The 25,638-nt window shown below is 46.7% G+C and overlaps 1 protein-coding gene across 50 annotated transcripts in view; it reads right to left on the bottom strand.

Annotated features, from left to right (window-relative positions):
* LOC125887903 (pleckstrin homology domain-containing family A member 7-like) overlaps nucleotides 1-25,638 on the bottom strand; it is a 222,073-nt gene that overhangs the window by 41,581 nt on the left and 154,854 nt on the right. For all 50 annotated transcript variants that reach the window (XR_007449241.1, XR_007449230.1, XR_007449216.1 and 47 more), the window contains 4 exons: nucleotides 25,235-25,307; nucleotides 21,600-21,700; nucleotides 2,224-2,405; nucleotides 47-595 (listed from right to left, as the gene is read on the bottom strand). Coding sequence is in view for 1 of the 50 variants with exons in the window: in XM_049575015.1 (XP_049430972.1) it covers nucleotides 47-595; nucleotides 2,224-2,405; nucleotides 21,600-21,700; nucleotides 25,235-25,307 (905 nt within the window). In the remaining 49 variants the exon portion in view is untranslated. The remainder of the gene's footprint in view (nucleotides 1-46; nucleotides 596-2,223; nucleotides 2,406-21,599; nucleotides 21,701-25,234; nucleotides 25,308-25,638) is intronic.

Here is a 25,638-nt window from a genome sequence, read left to right on the forward strand (position 1 = left end):
TGATAGGACTTTATATCTGGATATCAGACATGTGACACTGACATACCCTTTGTGCTCTGTCTTCTGCACTTTGACCCACTGCTCCACCTGCTCCAGAGCGCTTCTCCTGTGCACCTGTTTGTGTGTGTCAGCAGGGGGTGGGGCCGGCGCCCTCTGGTACGTCCCTGCTGCAATGCCATTGGGCTCAAGGATGGGGCTGGGCGTGGACATGAGGCCGTTCCTTGTACAGACGCTGGAGGGGAGAGTGGAGGCAGCTCGTGATGGTGCCCGGGAGGGAACCCTGGATACGGGCGCTGAGGCCGACACGTGGTCTAACTGCGGGAGGGCGGAGGATGCAGGGTTGGAGGGGAGGGACGTGTGTGTGTCCATTTCCAGGGTGGTACTGCCTATAGGGCGCTCCAGCGTGGCGGTGGCAGGAGAGTCTTTGTGGAAGCTGCAGCGTTCGTCTGTGTCGTGGTGGATGGGCTCCAGGAGGACCTCGTGGATGATGGGCTTCATGGTGTCGCAGTCGGAGGTCTTGTGGTGATTGATGTGGTTGGACTGAGGGACGGCCTGCTGCTGCAACATGTTGAATGTCTCCAACTTATCAGATGGTCTGTGGAGAGAAGACATGACACGGGCTGTCATTGTTTATACTGTGTGTGAGTTTGTCTCTAACACTGTGAGAGTTTGATTCCTGAGAGTGACGGCAGAGTGGCGGCAGACAGCGGTGAGGAGATGAATAATCAGACACACCTGAGAGCTGGAGGAGGAAACATTAACAGAAGCATCAGGGAGGAAACAGAGAGTAAAGTGATTCTGGTTATTCTCCTGTCTGAGGCCGACTCCTTGAATATTTGTAAAAAACTCAGTGTTACACAGGAGAACAGGAGCATAATTAACTCCAGCTGACAGATGATTCTTCTTCTTCAAACCTCTCGAAGGATTTCAGTGTTTTTAACTCGATAAGCACCAGTTCTGTTTCATTTGATCACTGCCTTGATATCACATGGATGTGTCCTTCATCCATCTCAGAGGTCTCTGTCTTTGCTCTGCTGAACTGAATTTAAACTCTATGAACGTCACATAAAAGACAAACTTTTAAAATCAACACTAACTTTAAGAGCAAAGCTAAAAACACAGGACAGACGAGGAGAGGAACCCTGAGACCACAGCCAGGTGTTAAACTGGGTAATAAAATCCTGTCAGGTCTCTGAAGTTCAGTCTCACACCACAGTTTATATTTAGGAGATGAATTAAACAGCCTCAGGCGTCGACAGCTGGGATCTGAAGATATTCAATATAAATGATTAGTTTGTCTCTGTCAGTCTGACTGTAAAGTTTGGATCTGTTGGCATGAGGTTCAGTGTTGGTAAAATTACTTTGTAAATGCAGCACATTATAGTTATTAAAAATGAAATAAATAATTCAACTGTTTTAATTACTTCAGCAAAGTAATGTAACTTATTACACTTGATTATGGTTTGATTACTTTTCTAACAAATGTTTTAAACTGGGCAGTAGAGCTGACAAATGTCCAGAAATAGGCTCTGACAGAGGAAGACATTCCTGCACGGGATGTCTGCTGTCGTCAGAGGTTCAGGTACTGGTACTGGTATTGGTATTGGTACTGGTATGGTACTGGTACTGGTACTGGTATTGGTGTTGGTACTGGTATTGGTACTGGTATTGGCAGTTTTTTAAGACAGCACCCAGCTGTGGTTTCCGCAGCCAGGTAATAAAACACAGTCCATTAGAATGTCAGATCAGGACTGTTTACATTAAAACTGGTTTTCAGGGATGATCACTATCAGCTGATCTCTGGTCAGGGGTCGTTCAAAACCTCTACAGTACCGTACAACATGTCTGGTACCAAACACAGACTGACAGAGGACAAACATTTAAAGATAGAGAGTGTGTGTGTGTTCAGTCAGGTCAACAGCTGTGCGATCCTAATGAGCTACTTTAATCAACTTTATATCTCAATATAAAAACTCTCAGAGGACAGAAGTTCTGATTTATAAGTTACAGCTGTCAGACAGCAGGGGGAGCTCACGGTGTTCAGCTGACAGGTCAGTGTTTGACAGTAGGAACAGAAGAAGAGACGACCTCTGGAGGAACATTGAGTTTGTTCAGTCTGTTTATTTAGTGACTGAACGTCATCCTCCTGCAGGACCTCCTGACTTCTGTGTGTGTGTGTGTGTGTGTGTGTGTGTGTGTGTGTGTGTGTGTGTGTAGCTGTACCTGATGAGCGTGTGCGTGTGATTCTCCATCAGTGTGGCCTGGTTCATGGCCCTCAACCAGGTGTTCATGTCCTCCTGGGTGTCGGCACTGAAGTAATACGTCCTCATCCCGCTGTGCTCCGCCTGCGAGCCAATCACAGAGCTCTGCTTGTAAATGTATGAGCGCATACCAGTGTGGCTAGCCTATAGGAAGAGAGAGGAGGACGGGTCAGAGAGACAGAGACACCGTCCAGCTTCAGCTGAGGTCAGAGAGACAGAGACGCTGTCCAACTTCAGCTGAAGTCAGAGAGACAGAGAGACAGAGACGCTGTCCCACCAGCTTCAGCTGAGGTCAGAGAGACGGAGACGCTGTCCAGCTTCAGCTGAGGTCAGAGGGACAGAGACGCCGTCCAACCAGCTTCAGCTGAGGTCAGAGGGACAGAGACGCCGTCCAACCAGCTTCAGCTGAGGTCAGAGAGACAGAGATGCTGTCCAGCTTCAGCTGAGGTCAGAGAGACAGAGATGCTGTCCAGCTTCAGCTGAGGTCAGAGGGACAGAGACGCCGTCCAACCAGCTTCAGCTGAGGTCAGAGGGACAGAGACGCCGTCCAACCAGCTTCAGCTGAGGTCAGAGAGACAGAGACGCCGTCCAACCAGCTTCAGCTGAGGTCAGAGGGACAGAGACGCCGTCCAACCAGCTTCAGCTGAGGTCAGAGAGACAGAGACGCCGTCCAACCAGCTTCAGCTGAGGTCAGAGAGACAGAGATGCTGTCCAGCTTCAGCTGAGGTCAGAGAGACAGAGATGCTGTCCAGCTTCAGCTGAGGTCAGAGAGACAGAGATGCTGTCCAGCTTCAGCTGAGGTCAGAGAGACAGAGACGCCGTCCAACCAGCTTCAGCTGAGGTCAGAGAGACAGAGATGCTGTCCAACCAGCTTCAGCTGAGGTCAGAGGGACAGAGACGCCATCCCACCAGCTTCAGCTGAGGTCAGAGAGACAGAGACGCCATCCCACCAGCTTCAGCTGAGGTCAGAGAGACAGAGACGCCATTCCACCAGCTTCAGCTGAGGTCAGAGGGACAGAGACGCCGTCCAACCAGCTTCAGCTGAGGTCAGAGAGACAGAGATGCTATCCCACCAGCTTCAGCTGAGGTCAGAGAGACAGAGATGCTGTCCAACCAGCTTCAGCTGAGGTCAGAGGGACAGAGACGCCATCCCACCAGCTTCAGCTGAGGTCAGAGGGACAGAGACGCCGTCCCACCAGCTTCAGCTGAGGTCAGAGGGACAGAGACGCCATCCCACCAGCTTCAGCTGAGGTCAGAGGGACAGAGACGCCATCCCACCAGCTTCAGCTGAGGTCAGAGAGACAGAGACGCCGTCCAACCAGCTTCAGCTGAGGTCAGAGGGACAGAGACGCCATCCCACCAGCTTCAGCTGAGGTCAGAGAGACAGAGACGCCATTCCACCAGCTTCAGCTGAGGTCAGAGGGACAGAGACGCCGTCCAACCAGCTTCAGCTGAGGTCAGAGAGACAGAGATGCTATCCCACCAGCTTCAGCTGAGGTCAGAGAGACAGAGACGCCATCCCACCAGCTTCAGCTGAGGTCAGAGGGACAGAGACGCCGTCCAACCAGCTTCAGCTGAGGTCAGAGGGACAGAGACGCCTTCCCACCAGCTTCAGCTGAGGTCAGAGGGACAGAGACGCCGTCCAACCAGCTTCAGCTGAGGTCAGAGAGACAGAGACGCCGTCCAACCAGCTTCAGCTGAGGTCAGAGAGACAGAGATGCTATCCCACCAGCTTCAGCCGAGGTCAGAGGGACAGAGACGCCATCCAACCAGCTTCAGCTGAGGTCAGAGGGACAGAGACGCCGTCCAACCAGCTTCAGCTGAGGTCAGAGAGACAGAGACGCCGTCCAACCAGCTTCAGCTGAGGTCAGAGGGACAGAGACGCCATCCCACCAGCTTCAGCTGAGGTCAGAGAGACAGAGACGCCATTCCACCAGCTTCAGCTGAGGTCAGAGGGACAGAGACGCCATCCCACCAGCTTCAGCTGAGGTCAGAGAGACAGAGACGCCGTCCAACCAGCTTCAGCTGAGGTCAGAGAGACAGAAACGCCGTCCAACCAGCTTCAGCTGAGGTCAGAGGGACAGAGACGCCGTCCAACCAGCTTCAGCTGAGGTCAGAGAGACAGAGATGCTATCCCACCAGCTTCAGCTGAGGTCAGAGAGACAGAGATGCTGTCCAACCAGCTTCAGCTGAGGTCAGAGGGACAGAGACGCCATCCCACCAGCTTCAGCTGAGGTCAGAGAGACAGAGACGCCGTCCAACCAGCTTCAGCTGAGGTCAGAGGGACAGAGACGCCATCCCACCAGCTTCAGCTGAGGTCAGAGGGACAGAGACGCCGTCCCACCAGCTTCAGCTGAGGTCAGAGGGACAGAGACGCCATCCCACCAGCTTCAGCTGAGGTCAGAGGGACAGAGACGCCATCCCACCAGCTTCAGCTGAGGTCAGAGAGACAGAGACGCTGTCCAACCAGCTTCAGCTGAGGTCAGAGAGACAGAAACGCCGTCCAACCAGCTTCAGCTGAGGTCAGAGGGACAGAGGCGCCGTCCAACCAGCTTCAGCTGAGGTCAGAGAGACAGAGACGCTGTCCAACCAGCTTCAGCTGAGGTCAGAGGGACAGAGACGCCATCCCACCAGCTTCAGCTGAGGTCAGAGAGACAGAGACGCCATCCCACCAGCTTCAGCTGAGGTCAGAGGGACAGAGACACCGTCCAACCAGCTTCAGCCGAGGTCAGAGGGACAGAGACGCTGTCCAACCAGCTTCAGCCGAGGTCAGAGGGACAGAGACGCCGTCCAACCAGCTTCAGCCGAGGTCAGAGGGACAGAGACGCCGTCCAACCAGCTTCAGCCGAGGTCAGAGAGACAGAGATGCTATCCCACCAGCTTCAGCCGAGGTCAGAGGGACAGAGACGCCATCCAACCAGCTTCAGCTGAGGTCAGAGGGACAGAGATGCTATCCCACCAGCTTCAGCCGAGGTCAGAGGGACAGAGACGCTGTCCAACCAGCTTCAGCCGAGGTCAGAGGGACAGAGACGCCGTCCAACCAGCTTCAGCTGAGGTCAGAGAGACAGAGACGCCGTCCTACCAGCTTCAGCTGAGGTCAGAGGGACAGAGACGCCGTCCAACCAGCTTCAGCTGAGGTCAGAGGGACAGAGACGCCGTCCAACCAGCTTCAGCTGAGGTCAGACAGATGAGGAGGAGACATGCTGTCCAACAAGAGAAACAACATCAGGCCAAACAGAGACAGCCAACGAAGGAAACCACACAGAGACTAGCCAGGTAACGACCAGCGAAGCCACAGCTGTCGACCAATGAGAGGAGAGATAGATGAGGAAATGAGAGAGAAGGACGTCAGAGTGTCCTCACAAACCTGATCTGATTTTGACAGCTCACAGACCTACTGAGGACACATGACAGGTCAGAGGTCACAGTAACTTCATCATATCTTTACATTGATGCTCGCTTTGTTTCTCAGCAGAGGATCATTAGGTAAAAACAGGAAGTGACATCACTCCGAGTGAATCTGAGAAGCAGCTCTGTAAAGATGAGGTGTAAAATGAACGTGTGACAGACACAGTGATGGGGTGACTGTCCTCTGAGATTTAAGTGCTGAGCTGATGACGAACACGTTCACACCTCAGACTGTTAGTCAGTGATGTCACACGGCACTGCGACAGTCAGGAGCTCCGTTACATCATCAGAGCCAGATGTGAAGACGTAGCATGATCTGAAGAATCAGACTGAGCATTTTATACGTTTCATATGATGAGAGACGACAGTCAGTGACCTGACAGGTCTGATCATATAAACTGGAGTCTGTGTTTCACTGTCGTCACTGACACATGATCTGATCTTTTTATTAATGTTTAACGTCATACTGCGAATCATGATTTCATCACTTATTTTATTTTAAACGTCTCTGAAGCTCAGAGTGAAACATCGTCTAGATCAATGACTTCAGTTTGTCATTAAATCCACCAGCAGCACACGACACAGATAATCTGTGAAGACATAAATATATTCCTCGGCCTGCTCTGATGACATCTGCAAGAATCCAACACATCTGAACATCAACAGCCAATCAGAGCCAAGGACGCACCTGTCAGTCACTGCTGATGAACTGAGGTCAAACTGTTTCACGAAGCAGTGCTGATCAAACATCAATCAATATTCTGTAATTGAGGTGCTGTACTGAGGATGTATTTATGTAGTTCACAGCTCACACCAGCAGAGGTCAGTGTGTACGGGTGGAACAGGAAGCTGAGCTGAGACAGACAGCAACTGTGAGTGGTGGTCGACAGGCTTCCTGTCACAGGACGAGAAAACAGCCCGCCAGCAGCGGCGAGTCCGACGTGTTTTATTCTTCAAGTTGCTGCAAACATATGAGACAAAATGTGACAACACATTTCCTCCTCATGTGAAGGGGCGGAGCTCTCCTCCTCCTCCTCCTCCTCCTCCTTCCTACATTCATCAGAGGACCATAAGTTTTTATATTCAAGAGATGATTCTGTGTGTGTGGGAAGACGGAGCAGAGACACAGGCTTACCAGCCTCAGGAAAATGAAAACAGCATGTCTCTGGCTGCATGTCTGTCCACTGAGGACCTGACCATCAGCTGAGATGTTGGTCTCTCTGATTGTCCTGCTGTGTCTTGACACTCGTCTCACTGTCACATCTTTATTTGCTTCATCAGAATCAGAATCATGTTTAATCTCCCGGTATGTATGCACACAGGAGGAATCTGACTCTGGTAGACTTGCTCTCAATGTACCAGAATTGACATAAGTACTCAAATTTAGGCAAGAAGTGGAACATACAGAATATACAATATACAAAAAACTACATCAGATATAAAAATATATACAATGTACGAGGACGCAGTGTTGTTCTCCTGCCACTCTGTGACTGTTAGGAGTTCATCAGAGCGACAGCCTGGGGGAAGAGGCCGTCTTTGTGATGGGTGGTTTTGGCGAACAGTGCTCTTTAGCGCCTACCGGTGGGGAGGAGCTTGTGTCCAGGTGTGAGGGGCCTACACTGATGTTTCCTGCCTGTTTCCTGACCCTTGACCTGTACAGGTCCTGGATGGAGGGAAGATCAGTCCCAATAATCCTCTCTGCACACCAGATTGTCCTTGTCAGTCTGTTCCTGTCCAGTTTGGTGACAGATCCAAACCAGACGGTGATGGATGTGCAGTTCATACTGTGATCAGATGGGATGTGATTCCTCAGCAGTTCCTGTCTGCAGTGTCAGACACACAGGAAACACCTCACGTACACACTGAGTGACCCGATGAATGATGCAGGCTGTCGTATCACTGCTGCTGTAAAGTCTGGGTAAGCTCCAGCTCACATGAACATTAATGCTGCTTTGTCCCTTCCAGGTTCCCCCAAAGCCTGAAACCTGTCAGCCGTCCTCTGACAGTGCTGCTGTCTGGTTGCTGAAACAAACTCTGCTTATCTCACTGCAGCCTGCTGCTGCTGCTCTAAAAATAAAACGACCAACCATCCTTCCTGCACTCGTAGTCGATGCTGATCCTGGTTCATATTTAAACATCTGGGAGCCGATCGCTCCGCTCACGTGATTCGTCCACATTTTAATAACCTCTCTGATGATGCTTCTGTGGACGCTGTGAGGAGGGGAGCAGAGGATCATCATGTCCTCTTCATCATTTCAGGGTAATCTAAACATTTTTTATTTAGTGCTTTTAAAAGGCTGCCATTACACATGTTGGGTAGTAAATTATAATGGTAGGGAATCTACTGATGATGATGTAAAAGAGGGGATACTATGTGTTGTGATCGAGGCACCACTGCTATGTTTTACACGGCCGCACCATCTGTTGAGACTTAAGCCTTGGCCTGATCTTGTAATACATCTCCAATTAATGTATCATATTGGCTATATTAAATAATTATTAATTATTAATAATAACTCACAAACAGGTTTTAAAAATCTTTTTTTTAAATGCACACCATATTTATTAGAATAATGTCTGTAGAGAAAAGTCTGAACTATTTAACTGTGTAAAGGAACAGGTTCTAAATAAAAGGACTTTTTTTTTTTTTTAAATAAACATGTTTCACTTTAGAGCTTGGTTTGTGTCAACTCCGTCAGAACCACTAAAAAGTCAACAATTTTAATTCTTCCAGTCCAAAAAGAATCTAAGGTCCTGGAATACATTGTAATAGTGTTTAATTACACTGAAATGTAATAAAGTACAATATATAAACTTGTGTTATGATTTCACACCATTCTGAATATCCACATTTCTTAATGTCTGCATTTTCAATCTTTGTTTTTAATCTTAATACCATAAAAACAATTTCCTTAGATAAATAAGACATATAGTCCATGAGCCAGACCACCGATCATAATAGAAAAGATGGGCAAATTCTTGCTGCTATTTTCTTTGTCCTATATATGTCTACATTATTTAGTGACATGATAGCCATTGCAGACTGGTAGCTTAGTGATGGTTATCATGCACTGAATATATGGACCCCTGTTGTGGAAACCCATTGTGTATGGTGCATATTTGGTGCTATGGTGTTTGTTAACTACTTGTTGACTACTCAGGCTGTCTAAATCAATCCAATACATTCTTAAGATATTGAAGAACTGCAAAATGGTATTAATGGCTACCCAGATAAAATATGAGGCTGCTACAACCTTATTTTTTAAAATTCTGCATAGGTGGAAATTACATTTTAATTTTTCTGTTCTGTATCTATTCACACCAGAGTAATTCACTGATATTTACCTTCTTTTAGACACCAGATTTGAAGTCTCAAAAGTCTTACCTTTCACCACATACCAGATTTATGGATGTAGCCCTTATAGTTCTGGAGATATACTCATTTTTATGTGTATATGGTGTTTCACATGGAATGTCCATAAAACATGAAAGGTTTATTTATATCAAGATCCCTGTGCCTATAGTAATAATAACCACATGATTCACCTGCAAGATGGATGTTTCTGAATTTAAGGAAAATGATAACATACTCATGAAACAAATCAACACTTTTTACTTTTGAAGCAATCATTTGAACAAAGAACTAGAAAAAAATAGACTATGATCCTTATGTCAAAAAATGTGGAGCACACTAGTACAGTATTTAGATTATTTCAAGGCCTGACTCGAGATCAGTCATCAGTTTCTGAGTCAGTCAGGTCTGTATCTGTGATAGTGCTGCACGATTAATCTAATCACAATCGCAATCGCAATCGCGATGTCAGGCTGTGTGATTACATAACCGCATAAAAGGCTGCAATTTGCGATTTAATGTAAATAAATGTTAACATGTGTGGCTGTGAACGTGACTGCCTCTCCTACAGTGTGCAGAGTTTATCAACATTACGCCCACAAGCTATCCTGGTGTGTGCAGCACGTATGGTCAGGTGACCACCTGGCGTGCAGCAGTGACCAACATAGCTGCTGTAGAAGAGCGTGATTGAGCACGACCAAAAACAGACTGAGTTGGTGGTGGAAAAAAAAAACAATGTCTGTCATATGACAATACTTTGAGTTCAGGTATGGCGACGTTAAACAGAAAGACGTGCTGTGTAAAACTTCACGAGGTAAAGTCCTCGAGGTAACAACCAATCTATGTCAACACTCGAGACAGCACAGAGGAAAGTACGAAGAATGCATGCGAGAGAAAGCCAAGCCAAGTAATTTTAGAGACAAAGAGACAACTGAAAGCCGCCAGAGCCTCATAAAACAACAACAAAGCACAATTACGCAAATATTTGTAAGTGTCACGCCATACGACAAGACCTCAAAGAGACACGGGGAAATCACGGACTCCGTAACAAACTATATGATAACAAATGAAAGATTGAGCACAATTTTGCTTGGGTTCGGCCCACCTGACATGCTGCTGTGTTATGCAGTTGTCTATTCACGTACTGGAATTTGTCATTTAAGTGACAACGCCTGAACGCAACACAGGCTCTGCTCCAACTGAGTGTGTGTACAGTGTCGTGCTGCGCTGCTGTGTGAACATCTGTTTGACTGTGCGTAACAGCAGTCTGTTGATGGTCATTTACACACTGTCCATATGAAATAACTATGTCAGGTCAGGCCAGGGACGCCTATTATAATGTTAGGGGAAACACTGAATCAAGCAAGAAGACTCATGATACCATTTAGGCCTGTTTATTATATTGCAATCACAATCGCAATTGCAAATCGCGATATTGTCCACCGAAATCTCAATCGCACATTTTTCTCAAATCGTGCAGCACTGTCATCATCGTGTTAAGGTCATCCTCATGGGGTTGATTTGCACAGGTTGGTACATTTCAAGCCATTGCTCATGCACTGGCATTCCGGAAGCTTGCATCTACGACTGCAGTTGCAAGACAGCAGCTGCAGCACTGCCTCAGGGGCTGGAGATCCCCACATCCATTCCAGGGTGAGCTGACCTTCATCATTTCTGGCCCAGCCATGTTCAGCTAGGCTTGGGACTTACAGCTGTTGCTGGAGACTACCTCTCCAGATGCCAGCCTGGTAGCTGGCACGCATAGCATGCATAAAGAGGCAGTCCACGCATGGTGGTAGCTGGCTAGATTCAAGCTCCCCATGCCGTGCGCAGAAAAGTTGGTAGCGGGCTGTGTTGATGTCCTCTGTCGTCGCAAGCGCTGAGTACAATTTACATGTGAATGTTTGCAGCCTCTTGAACAGGTCAGGGGATACTTCCCAGGACTGCCCCAGCTCAAGGAACACTTCTTGGAAATGCTCTGATCTTGTGATAAGCTTCAAGGCTCAGTGCTTAACACAGCCTGCGAAGGCACTCACAGTATTGCATCGGAGTGAATGCATGCATGCCACCCAGAGCATTACAGACACCGTCTCCCAGCCCCTGACGTAGCTTGGTGATATCAAGATACCTAACCTGGTTCTTTGTTCCACATCTCTGGAATAAGGAACAGGAGAAATCAGCAGAGAATGCCAGGCAGAGCACCAGCACAGCAGTGTCATCAGCTGCTACTACAACAGCACTGTAGCCTTCCATTGCAGCATGGGCTGCATACAAAATGATTCTTGTGTCAGCCTCCTCTTGGTTTGACTGCAGGCCCTCAACTTCTGCCCACTGATCTGGTGATGTGCAAGCAGCTTTCCTCGCTGGCGATGTACAGCTGCTTGTCATTCAGCTTGTGTCTCAGCTTGGGTGTCTTCAACTCAGCCACCAAGAACTTTATGAGGTTTGTCTTGTTGGCTGAGCTCCTGAGAAACCTTCTCCATTGCTGAATCTGGTGACCTGGTGCAATGTTTCAGAACTGTATTCCTGTGGTGCACCCCTAATTCTCTCTCTCTGCATTCTTAATTGATTCCTCCCGATATACATCGAAGACCACATCAGTCCTCTGGCTCCTTCATGTAGGATTTGATTCAGGACCGAGTCTGCAAGTTAAGAGAAGGTCTGCTCATTGCCCTTCATCTTCTGAACCAGACTCATCCCATCGATGATGGTAGCAGACAGCTCAGGGATGGTCTCCGCTGGTAAGACCTGCTTCTCCAGTTCCCTGGCCAGAGCGGCTTTGCCATTGCCATGGTCACTTGCCAATGGAGATGGGACTCTGGGAAAAACCAGCAAAGCCGTTCTGGTTCTGATTTTAAACAGACTGAAGTGACAACAGATAACCAACAAACTATTTTTCTCTTTTATTGAACATGAATAACATAACAGCAAACATCCTGTAAATTACACCGTTTACAACAATCTTCAAAAACGGACTTCTGTGCAGGTCGCAGTTTGGCCATAACCAACACCATGTTCGTGCATAACACTACTAGTGGAAAACATTTCGGTTTTGGGAAAAATGCCATATATGAGACTTTAATCACCCACGCGTGGATGCTGCCGACCCACAGAAAAAGACCTGTTGAAGCTAAAAATAAGCGGAGTGGCGACTATCTAATAATCTTGCTGCGTCTACTACTATCGGGAGATAATCATCAGTGCCCCGGGCCCGGACACAACCCTTTAACCAGACCAGGAAGAGCAGAGGTAAAAGCTGGGTTTACCTGTGATGATTTATTCCCCGAGGGCTTCAACGCTGGCGCGCCAATGCCGTGTCGGTCAGTGGCGGAGGTATGGAGTCGGATAGTAGACAAATGGTCACAACTTTTACCGGTTCGGGATTCCAGGATAAACTCTTTACATCAAGAGTCAGGATCGGAAGAGATGAGTCGCGACGCACAAACAACAACACGAAAAAAAGGGGAGCTCCCAGGTGTGCCAGGTCAGTCCGATGTCACTCAGACATTAAAGCAACAACTTGGAAGCGGTAGCTCTGTGTTTGCTCGGAGTGGCCTTCATCTAATTCATCTAAATATTCGCAGCCTAATTCCAAAGATTCATGAGATACGGCATTTCTGCCTTCAAAGTAAAGTAGCAATTCTGTCATTTTCAGAGACATGGCTGGATGCCTCTGTAGGTGACGCTGAAATTGAAATTGACAATTATACTGTGATAAGGAGAGACAGAAATCGACAAGGAGGGGGAGTGTGCGCATTTGTCAGAGCAGATTTGGCATTTAATGTCAGAATGGACATAAATAATGACCACATTGAGGCAATATCGTTGGACGTGTTACTCCCAAGAACTAAACCCATCTTAATCATCTTATCGTCCACCTGACCACCGCAACTTTTATGAACTGCTTGAGCAATCATGCAATAACTGTGTTGATTTCATGAACTCAGAAGTAGTTCCTGAGGTTTCTACCGTTTCTACTGTTTTTTTCCCCTGTTAAAGGGTTTTTTGGGGAGTTTTTCCTGATCAGCTGTGAGGGTCATAAGGACAGAGGGATGTCGTATGCTGTAAAGCCCTGTGAGGCAAATTGTGATTTGTGATATTGGGCTTTATAAATAAAATTGAATCGAAATTGATTGATAATCATCACTGGAGATATGAATACGGACATTCACTCAAAGGACACCCAGATCTAAAAAAACTATGTTAATTTTTGTCAGCTGTTTGGTTTACACCAGTTAATTTCTGATTTTACCAGGGTTATACCCACTATTCAAACTATTATTGGTCTTATCCTTGTGACTAATCCATTGAACATCTGTCAAAGTGGAGTGATTGAATGCTGTCTGAGTGATCATTTTATTATCTATGCTAGTCGTAAAATTCAGAGAAATATTTTTAAAAGTCATAATACAATTACAATGAGATCTCTTAAAAACTATAGCCCTGCTGCTTTATGTAAGAACTTGATGGCTATAAATTGGACCGATTTAATGAAATGTAATGAGGTTGATAAAGCTTAGGATTTACTTAGGTCAAGTTTTCCACAGGCTGTGAATTGTATAGCTCCATTTGAAACTATTAGACTAAAGCAGCGTACAGAGCCATGGATGTCTAATGATATTTTAAAGGTCATTAGAGATAGAAACACAGTTTTTAAGGAATTTCCGTTAAACCGGAGCGATGCTTGTTTTGTCCAATATAGGAGCTTACGTAATGAAGCACAAAGACTTATGAAGAATGCAAAAAGATCCTTTTTTAAAGATAAAATATCTGAGCATCAAAATGAACCCAAAAAACTTTGGAAGGCACTAAAAGAACTTGGATATAGTAAAAGTACAAAAACTAAGACTCTCACGTTTAGTTTGGAGGTGAATGGTAAAATCACCTGTGACAAAAAAGAGGTGGCTGATTATTTAAACACCTATTTCAGCTCAGTAGCCAAAAATATGGTAGCAAAACTCCCTGGCCATTCGGGTGCATTTAATGAAGAGCAGGTGCAGAAGTATTATTCAGAACAAGGCATCCAGTCTGGATCCTTTTCCTTTAGCAAAGTGAGTCCTATAAAGGTTCTAAGAAGACTTCAAGAACTTAAAAGTAGTAAAGCCACGGGCCTTGACAACATTCAAGCTAGGTTCCTTAAAGATGCAGCAGATACTATCGCCCCGGTTCTCACGCATATTATAAATCTGCATATAGAACAAGGTAGTGTTCCATCTGATTTTAAGACGGCCAGAGTTTTACCGCTTTACAAGAAGGGCAGCAAGCTTGATGGGGGTAATTATAGACCTGTATCTATCCTATGTGTAGTGTCCAAAATTATGGAAAAAATCATACATGAACAGATCGAAGAGTACCTACATAAAAATAAGATATTTTATCAGTTCCAGTCAGGCTTTAGAAAATTACACTCAACTGAGTCCTGCCTGTTGTTTTTGACTGATAAAATTAGAAAAGAAATTGATCAAGGAAAACTTTGTGGAATGGTTATGGTCGACCTGCAGAAGGCGTTCGACACAGTCGATCATGGCATTTTAACCCTATGGGCCCTAGGTGTTTTTGGGGTATTTTTACTGCCTTTACTTTTAAGCTCATATCACAGTCATTATAAAAGCTACATACACATGCTATATCTTGTTTTTTTCAGGACAATCTGGGCTAACCAGATTTGCCATCATTACATGTCCTTCTCTCTTTTTATATCAATGAAAAAAACAAATGTGGATAGACAGGGAGAAACACACCAAGCCTTAAATGTGGTAAGATACGATATTCCTCACTATATGAAGTGACTGATAACAAGATCTGTATAATGGATTGTGAAGAAATTCGTCAGGTTTTTATTTTGTAGACAATTGATCTGTAATTATAGCACGATGGGATGACAGCACAATAATGTGTGTGGCATCACTGGAAAGCTCTGCTCCTGCACTTTCATGTCATATGCGTGGCATTTCTATGCGAGCCTGCATTCCCGAGTAATCCATCCAAGAGTAATGTGTGTGCAAAGCTGTATGAAAGCTCTGTTATACATCATTTTAGTGTAACTGCTCCGGGAGTATGGGGTTGGTGGCCCCTTGCTAAGGGCCATCCAGTCCCTGTACCGAAGGAGCATGAGTCTGGTTCGCGTGGCTGGCAGTAAGTCGGACTTGTTCCCGGTGAGGGTTGTACTCCACCAGGGCTGCCCTTTGTCAACGGTTCTGTTCATAACTTTCATGGGCAGAATTTCTAGGCGCAGCTGAGTGGTGGAGGGTGTCGGGTTCGGTGACGGGAGGATCTCGTCCCTGCTTTTTGCGGATGACGTGGTCCTCCTAGCTCCATCGAACAGTGACCTCCAGCTCTCGCTGGGACAGTTCGCAGCTGAGTGTGAAGCGGCCGGGATGAGAATCAGCACCTCCAAGTCTGAGGCCATGGTCCTCAGCCGGAAAAGGGTGGATTGCTCACTCCAGGTCAGGGGGGAGGTCCTGCCTCAGGTGGAGGAGTTTAAGTATCTCAGGATCTTGTTCACGGGTGAGGGTAGGATGGAGCGGGAGATTGACAGGCGGATTGGGGCGACATCAGCAGTGATGCAGGTGCTTAACCGGTCCATTGTGGTGAAGAGGGAGCTTAGCCAGAAAGCTAAGCTCTCGATATACCGGTCGATCTACGTTCCAACCCTCACCTATGGTCACGAGCTCTGGGTAGTGACCGAAAGAATGAGATCGCGAGTACCAGCGGCCGAAATGAGTTTCCTCTGCAGGGTGGCTGGGCTCAGCCTTAGGGATAGGGTGAGGAGCTCGGACATCCGGGAGGGACTCGGAGTAGAGCCGCTGCTCCTCCACATCGAGAGGAGCCAGTTGAGGTGGTTCGGGCATCTGGTAAGGATGCCTTCCGGACGCCTCCCTTGGGAGGTGTTTCGGGCATGTCCAACCAGGAGGAGACCTCGGGGCCGCCCCAGGACACGTTGGAGGGATTACATCGCCCAGCTGGCCTGGGAACGCCTCAGGGTTCCCTCGGAAGAGCTGACGGAAGTGGCTGGAGAGAGGACTGTCTGGGCTTCTCTGCTGAGGCTGCTGCCCCCGCGACCCGGACCCGGATAAGCAGAGGACGACGAGGACGAGTAGGAGTTGACAGAAAAAGACAACACAACTTTGACAGACAGATTTTCAAGGAACATATTTGATGTTCACTTCTGGCATTGTTTTATAAATATAGAAATATTCTTTTTTTAATTTTTTTTTGGGGTGGGTCAACATTGTGACCTCTTGCTGAGGACAAGTACAGTTAAATGGACCTCTTGACTACAGACCAGACATTTAAACAAATTCGCCAACAAACAGTTATAAGTGGGTGATAAAAATGACATTGGTATATGCAGTTCCTTCAGATTTAACTTTTGTACGTATGTAAATCATGATGAATTTATTGATTTATCGTTTAAATTTGACTTTTTTATGCGGGGCATGTTTTGTCCCATCTCTCAAGAATCAGTGAACTATTAATTATGATAAATAATGTGACTTAATTTACATTAAATCACCTCATGGGACACCATTCCGAAAAAGGGAAAACGATAGCCAATTAAAGATGTCAGTCTCAAAAAGTTCACTAAACTATCAATTAATAACAAAAACCAAGACCACTGACAGCACAGTGCACCTGCTGTCAGAGCTCCAATCATACTGACACTACAGTGCCCCAACAGCGTATTCATACACCACACACACTCATCATCTGAAGTTTGTAAAAGTTTGTATTTTTTAAGGTGTTTAAATGATTCTGTTGTTTTTCAGTCCTGATGGAAGAAAATCCAAAAATTCAGATGGTTATTTGTTTCAGTGTGTATTCTCCTGGAAACCTTTCTCCGTGCTTTCCTGCTGAGGACGCCACGTCAGGTCAGGAGTTTGAATCGGCAGCAAGCCGACAGCTCAGTGTGCTGTGAGGTCAGATCACTGTGTCTGTGTGTATGTGCACATGCATGTCAATATCAGTGCATGTGCTCAAACATCTGACTGGCAGCTCGGCTCAGCTGAGAGTGGCACTCTGTGTCTCTGTCAGAGTGTTGATGGTTGGCGAGCAGGCGTGTTTTGACAGCTGCTTCCTGACGATGCTGTTTCTCCTATCGTCACATATTTGGGATGTTTCAGGATCCAGTGTTTTAAAGATCAGTGTTTGCTAACAAGTTTCTCTGTTTCCTGTTTCCTGTCATGGAAACACGTCTTCATCTCTGACAGTGACTCCTGAGAGGTAAAATGTTTCTGTCAGAGGAGTCTGGTGACTGTGGGCGGGGCCAGCGGCAAAACCTATATTAACACCCTGAAATTAAATCAACATCATTTGAAGTGTCCACTGCCTTTACTGTAGTTTACTGTACTGTAGTTTACATTATTGTACTTCACTGTACTTTAGTTTACTGTTCTTTACTGTAGTTTACTTTACTGTACTACTGTACTGTACTGTACTGTAGTTTACTTTACTGTATTGTAGTTTATTTAACTGTTCTTTACTGTAGTTTACTTTACTGTAGTTTACTGTACTTTACTGTATTGTAGTTTATTTAACTGTTCTTTACTGTAGTTTACTGCAGTTTACTTTACTGTACTTTACTGTACTACTGTAGTTTACTGTACTTCACTTTACTGCAGTTTACTTTACTGTAGTTTACTGTACATTACTGCAGTTTACTGTAGTTTACTGTACTGTAGTTTACTTTACTGTACTACTGTACTTTACTGTACTGTAGTTTACTGTAGTTTACTTCACTGTACTTTACTGTACTGTAGTTTACTTCAGAGTTCTTCAGAGCGGGTGCACACACAGTTTCAGCTGAGATAACTGAATCAGATGATGTCTGTAGTGCACCTGCTCTGTGGACCTGATGATGATCATGTGGTCATGCGATTTAGGTTCATGAGCAACGTTCATAGGATTTAAAGGAGCTTCACTGCCAACGCTGTGTCCAGGTCTGTTAATACATCCACAGAGCCAAAAACAATGATGTCACAGCCCATGTGACCTCCAGCAGACCACACACACATTTAAAAGCCCTGTCGATTACACACACACGCACACACACACCCAGCAGCAACAGTGGTCGGTGGCTTAAAATAGCACCGTGTGAGAGACTGCGGCGGTGTTTATCAGGAATGCTGAGTGTCTCATTCAGCGGTGAGAGCGCGACCTGAACACCTCCACACTGAATCCATCCAGCGTTCAGCCTCTTCTTCTCTTTGTGCTGTGGCTCTGTGACTGTTGGGGGGGGGGGGGTGTCCTCATTATTTGTTTTCTCCACTTTATTGTTTAACAGAAAATATGTACAGTCCCTCTCTGCATATCTCTGTCCTCTGTTTCACCAGCCGTCCTTCCTCTCCTCCTCATATCACTTCCTGTCTTTGTTTAACAGCCTTAAGCACTTCCTTCCTTCCTTTCCTTCTCTCCTTCAGCCTCTCCTCTCTCCAACAATCTGAACAATATCTCTCACCACTCAGAGAGGCCACAATAGTGGCGGTCCTCCTCCCCGTGGACAAACACTCACTCACTCACGCACGCACGCACACACACACACACACTTTGTCAGGGCGCTATATACAGACTCATTGTGCTGTTCCAGATAAGACTGAGCAGCTCCTGATAATGCTCATGCTCCTAGACGTTCAACTGAAGGAATTAAATACAACATGGACCACTGCCTGCGGGTGTGTCGGTTCAATTCCTGCCAGTTCTCAGAGAAACATTCAGAGGTTCTTTGTGTGTTAAGAAGGATCGTGTCAGGAAGAGACGCAGAGTGAAACAGTTCCTTTGAGACACAGCCTCCATGTTCAGTCAGACATGTTTCTGCTCCTTGTGTGTGTAAGAGGTGTCGTGAGGTGACGTGAGCTCCAGTAACAGAGTGAAGTTGTCTCCTCGCCATCAGAGCAGTGCATGCTGGGACAGGAGATGTGACAGATGGAGCAGACAACCAGAGCAGCACACAGATGAACGATAAGCCCCACACCACATCAGCCAAACACAAAGGTTCATACTGCCATAACCAGGACGGCGTGACACACAGAGAAACACATGACGGCCACGCTCAGAACATGCATCAGACCCATCAGAGGAATATACACACTGTGCCATCATCAGCTGTATATTCCATCACACACACACCCACCACACACCAACAGCATATTAACGTGTGTCAGGTTCACATGTGGCACAGAGAGACAGGAAGTACCTATTAATGGCGGGCTGTCACTGGGCGACGCTCACAGGGACAGAGGGAGGTCCCAGTCGGGCAGCCAGCCAATGGGAAGAAGAGAGGGAAGAGGACTGGGTAAATTGGGGGTGGGGGGTGGGTGGGGGGCAAGGCTTGGAGGTTTCATTTGTGGCGTCGTGTGACGTGTACGTGTTGGTGGTGCATGACCGCAGCACTCACACGTCACCACATCCATCATATAACACACACACACACTCACTCTCACACACACACACACACACACACACACACACACACACACACACACCATCAGACTCACTCTGTGGGTAACTGGTCCTACTGGTGTCAGGCTTGGTTCTTTGATGGGTTTAATGGGAGTTTGTGTTTTTGTCAGAGTGGTGTTTCACTGCAGCAGGACAGGTGACGTCCTGTAGGTTTCACTTATTGATCTCCAGGTTTCTCATCATGTTGAACAGCAGCTGTGTTTCCTTCTGATCAGACACGCGTCTCTACACCGGCCTGAAAAACTGTTGGTTTGTTTACAACATCTCCATGACAACGTACACAGCTGATCGTAAACAGACGACAGGACACGTGTCACAAACTGCAGTAAAAACCAAACTGAGATACGTCTCATGAATGTGCTGCAAACAAGACTTGTACTGAAACACAGATCACATCAACATCTGACATCGACATGACGTCATATCAGGAAACACTTGATCTCGTAAAGGGTTAATTCAGACGATCAGAACAGGAGGTGTTGCTGTTTACATGACGCGTATCAGATTCACACTGTTGTCATATCTGCTTCACTGTGGAACATTAACGGCAAATAATCGTAGTCTGTGATCTGGATTAAGAAAGTTATGGACCACATCTGAGAACAAACTCTTGTCCAACATCAAGCAGCACTTCCTGTGATGTCATCCATCACACTGCAGTCTGAGCAGGGTTTACAGCTGGACACAGCTCGCTGGTGAGGGGCGGAGCCAAACACTGGTCGCAGTGGGAACCAGATCCAAGAACGTTTTAATCCCCACAACTCTGCCCATGTTCCCTTCCTCTTAGTCCAGGACCCACTGAGTCCAGGACCCACTAAGTCCAGGATCCACTGAGCCCAGGACCCACTAATTCCAGGATCCACTGAATCCAGGTCCCACTGAGTCCAGGATCCACTGAGTCCAGGACCCACTGAATCCAGGACCCACTGAATCCAGGTCCCACTGAGTCCAGGATCCACTGAGCCCAGGACCCACTAATTCCAGGATCCACTGAATCCAGGTCCCACTGAGTCCAGGATCCACTGAGTCCAGGACCCACTGAATCCAGGACCCACTGAATCCAGGTCCCACTGAGTCCAGGACCCACTGAGTCCAGGACCCACTAAGTCCAGGATCCACTGAATCCAGGTCCCACTGAGTCCAGAATCCACTGAATCCAGGTCCCACTGAGTCCATGACTGAGGGTGGGCGGGCTGAGGGCGGGCTGACCACTGTAGGAGGATGTGTGTGTTATTGACTGTCACAGATATTTCTGTAGTTCTGACATGATGACCTCGCTAATCAGGTCACAGTTTATAAAGGATAAAACATTTTCAATGAAAGGTGATAAAAATAATAACGATCAGTTTGTTTCTGTGACGCTGTCTCTGCTGCTCTAACAGAGACGCCTGTTCAACACTGTGTGCACTTCTATAACTGATCGGGTATGTTCCACAGTGAGGCCCAGAGGGAACCATGTGGCGTGTCATCAAACCTGCTGGTCAACACACAGAGCCACAGGTGTTCTGGTCGTATTTCAGTCGGAGAGAAAGGTGAATTATTTCTAATGAAGGTCCCTGTTATCGACAATATAAACCAGCTGAAGGAAACTCTCAGAACAAGTGTCCGCAGATATTCGACTTCATCATACAAGCCGACAGTAGGAACAAAAACTTAGTATCTCAAATATTTTCTGGCGTCTTCTGAAGGAATAAATTCAGCCTGAAACGTCCTTGAGTCATCGATCATGTTCAACAGTCTCACATCATGTCTCAAGTGTGCCGACAACAAACATTCTTTACATTGATTCCTCTCAGAAAATAATCTGTGTATGTCTCCGTCCCTTCATCACAGTCCGTACAAACGTTCTCACTGCAAATGAGCTTTAAAGAAAATTTTTATATCACAGAGTCCACATGACGATTTAATATTCCTGCTCTACATTTACACCTGTGTTTGGTCGAATCAGGTGATGAGTTAGTGTCGATCATCTCTGTGCTGCATCTTCATTTAACAAAAAATCACTCTGTTTTGTTTTGAATCCAAGAACAGAAATCCCTCCCCGAACACACACACACACACACACACACACACACACACACACACACACACCAGATGTAGGACGGAGACAGACGTACCTTGAAGGCAAACTTTCGGCTGATGTGGTCCTCTGGTCCCACGGCTGAAATGACATAGCTGGGCAGAGGAATACTGCCGAGGACTGACTCCTCTCTGCTGTCTGCAGACAGACAGACAGACAGACAGACAGATGGTGGGAGGGCCAGAGAGGGGAGAGAGGGGGAGGGACAGAGGGATAATGAGGGTGAGGAAGGTGAGAAAAGGAACGAGACAGAGATATGGAGGAAAGAAAACAGACTCAGATTAAATATCACTCATCACCCACTGATGTCATCTCACACACACACACACACACACACGCTCTCATATGGCGTCATTCACACCGTTGTGCTGTGCCAAACAGTAAATGACTGCTCTCTGGTGTCTCTGTGTCACTGAGCTAAAGCTGGCAGCCCGTCCACGTTCCTGTGTCACACACACACACACACACACACACACACACACACACACTCACTCACTCACTCACTCACTCACTCACTCCTATATCTGTGAGGACCGTCAGTGACATCACGCAGCCTTTAACCTTTGACCTTTGACCTGAACTGGCCAATAGCCTCTCAGACAACAGATGACTGGTACAAACAGAAAACATCAGCTGGCCCACACAGAGATAGAAGAGACCTGACTGTGTCCTCATGACTTCATACATGTGTGTCTGCAGAGTGTCTGTCCTCCTGTGGACACTGAAACATCACACTGGGACATCACACTGTGACATCACACTGAGACATCACACTGAGATATCACACTGGGACATCACACTGAGACATCACACTGTGACATCACACTGAGACATCACACTGAGACATCACACTGGGACATCACACTGAGACATCACACTGAGACATCACACTGGGACATCACACTGGGACATCACACTGGGACATCACAATGAGACATCACACTGAGACATCACACTGAGACATCACACTGGGACATCACACTGGGACATCACACTGGGACATCACAATGAGACATCACACTGAGACATCACACTGGGACATCACACTGGGACATCACACTGGGATATCACACTGAGACATCACACTGAGACATCACACTGAGACATCACACTGGGACATCACACTGGGACATCACACTGGGACATCACAATGAGACATCACACTGAGACATCACACTGGGACATCACACTGAGATATCACACTGGGACATCACACTGAGATATCACACTGAGATATCACACTGAGACATCACACTGGGACATCACAATGAGACATCACACTGAGACATCACACTGGGACATCACACTGGGACATCACAATGAGACATCACACTGGGACATCACAATGAGACATCACACTGAGACATCACACTGGGACATCACACTGAGACATCACACTGGGACATCACACTGGGACATCACACTGGGACATCACACTGAGACATCACACTGAGACATCACACTGGGACATCACACTGGGACATCACACTGAGACATCACACTGGGACATCACAATGAGACATCACACTGAGACATCACACTGGGACATCACACTGGGACATCACACTGAGACATCACACTGGGACATCACACTGGGACATCACAATGAGATATCACACTGAGACATCACACTGGGACATCACACTGAGACATCACACTGGGACATCACACTGAGATATCACACTGAGACATCACACTGAGACATCACACTGGGACATCACAATGAGACATCACACTGAGACATCACACTGGGACATCACACTGGGACATCACACTGAGACATCACACTGGGACATCACACTGGGACATCACAATGAGACATCACACTGGGACATCACACTGGGACATCACAATGAGACATCACACTGGGACATCACACTGGGACATCACAATGAGACATCACACTGGGACATCACACTGAGACATCACAATGAGACATCACACTGGGACATCACACTGGGACATCACAATGAGACATCACAATGAGACATCACAATGAGACATCACACTGGGACATCACACTGGGACATCACAATGAGACATCACACTGGGACATCACAATGAGACATCACACTGGGACATTACACTGGGACATCACACTGGGACATCACAATGAGACATCACACTGGGACATCACACTGAGACATCACACTGAGACATCACACTGGGACATCACAATGAGACATCAAAATGAGACATCACACTGAGACATCACACTGAGATATCACACTGAGACATCACACTGAGACATCACACTGGGGCATCACACTGGGGCATCACACTGGGACATCACACTGGGACATTACAATGAGACATCACACTGGGACATCACACTGGGACATCACAATGAGACATCACAATGAGACATCACACTGAGACATCACACTGAGACATCACACTGGGACATTACAATGAGACATCACACTGGGACATTACAATGAGACATCACACTGGGACATCACAATGAGACATCACACTGAGACATCACACTGGGACATCACACTGAGACATCACACTGGGACATTACAATGAGACATCACACTGGGACATTACAATGAGACATCACACTGGGACATCACACTGGGACATCACAATGAGACATCACACTGAGACATCACACTGGGACATTACAATGAGACATCACACTGGGACATTACAATGAGACATCACACTGGGACATCACACTGGGACATCACAATGAGACATCACACTGGGACATCACAATGAGACATCACACTGGGACATCACACTGAGATATCACACTGGGACATCACACTGGGACATCACAATGAGACATCACACTGTGAAATTATGAGTGCATGGACACCTGTGCACATGAGGGTGAGTATGTTTGTGTGTGTGTGTGTGTTTGTGTGTGTCTCAGTGTGTCTCAGTGTGTGTGTCTAAGGCCTCTCTGTGGATCAAAGGAGTACTTAGTTAAAAATAATTGAAGGACATTTGGAGGACACGTTCTCTGAATGGTGAGAAGGGTTATCTGCTGCATCACTCCATCTTACTCTGTCTCACTCCACCTCACTCTGTCTCACTCCACATAACTCCGTTTTACCCTGCCTTACCCTGTCTCACTCCTTCTCACTGTCCCACTCAGTCTCACTGTCCCACCCCCTCTCACTCTCACTCCATCTCACTTTGTCTCACTCCATCTCACCGTCTCACTCCATCTCAACCTGTCTCACTGTGTTTCACTCTGTCTCTGAGCAGACCACAGAGGGACATGTTACAGAGTGTCCACAAAGCACAAGGATGTCTTTGTCTCCTCATAGTATTTGTCCCTCTGTTAGAGGGTCTCTCTGATTTGAACTGAGGGTTTAATAATTAATCATTTGTATTTTTCATATTTGATTTGAAACAATCATTTTTATCATTGAGTAATCTGCAGATTTCCTCAGTAATTAGATTCAGTCCTCAGAGGACAGAACAGAGAAGAACGTCCACTGTGGTGTCTTCAAACTTGTGTTAACTGACCTCATGGTTTCTACAGCTAAATTTAGATTTAAGACTTATTAAAGAAACTCCGGTCAGAGGTCATCAACCTGCTGACCTCAGGTGTTGTTTTGTGGGACGTGAAGACACAGAGATACAGCAGGGAGTTCAGAATGAAATGTGTCCACATGTCTCAGGTCCAGTGGACGTCTCACAGAAGACACTCACCTTTGTAATAAAACAGACAGAAATCAGCCAGGACGAACCACTTCCTCTTCCAGAGACGCATCCCAGAGCTGTCCTGCAGAGACACGGAGAATACACAGAGTCGGTGATAAAGGGATGAATGTTGAGACAGAGAGACACTCAGACTGGAGGACAGAGTGGACAGGTTGCTTAAATATAGAGGAATGGGGGTTGAGGAGAAGATGAAGGGATAGTCAGAGACATGGACAGAGGACAGAAAGAGCAGTATTGAAGGTGAGTAGGGACAATCATGTGTCCTTGTTCAAAGACTTGTTGTCCCTGCTTTACTGTCTCCCCTGCTGTCCCTCTACAGTCCCCTCTACTGTCCGCTCTGCTGTCCCCTCTGCTGTCCACTCTACTGTCCCCTCTGCTGTACCCTTTGCTGT

Source organism: Epinephelus fuscoguttatus, linkage group LG4 (assembly GCF_011397635.1).
Source record: "Epinephelus fuscoguttatus linkage group LG4, E.fuscoguttatus.final_Chr_v1".
In the NCBI taxonomy this organism is placed as follows: Eukaryota; Metazoa; Chordata; class Actinopteri; order Perciformes; family Serranidae; genus Epinephelus; species Epinephelus fuscoguttatus.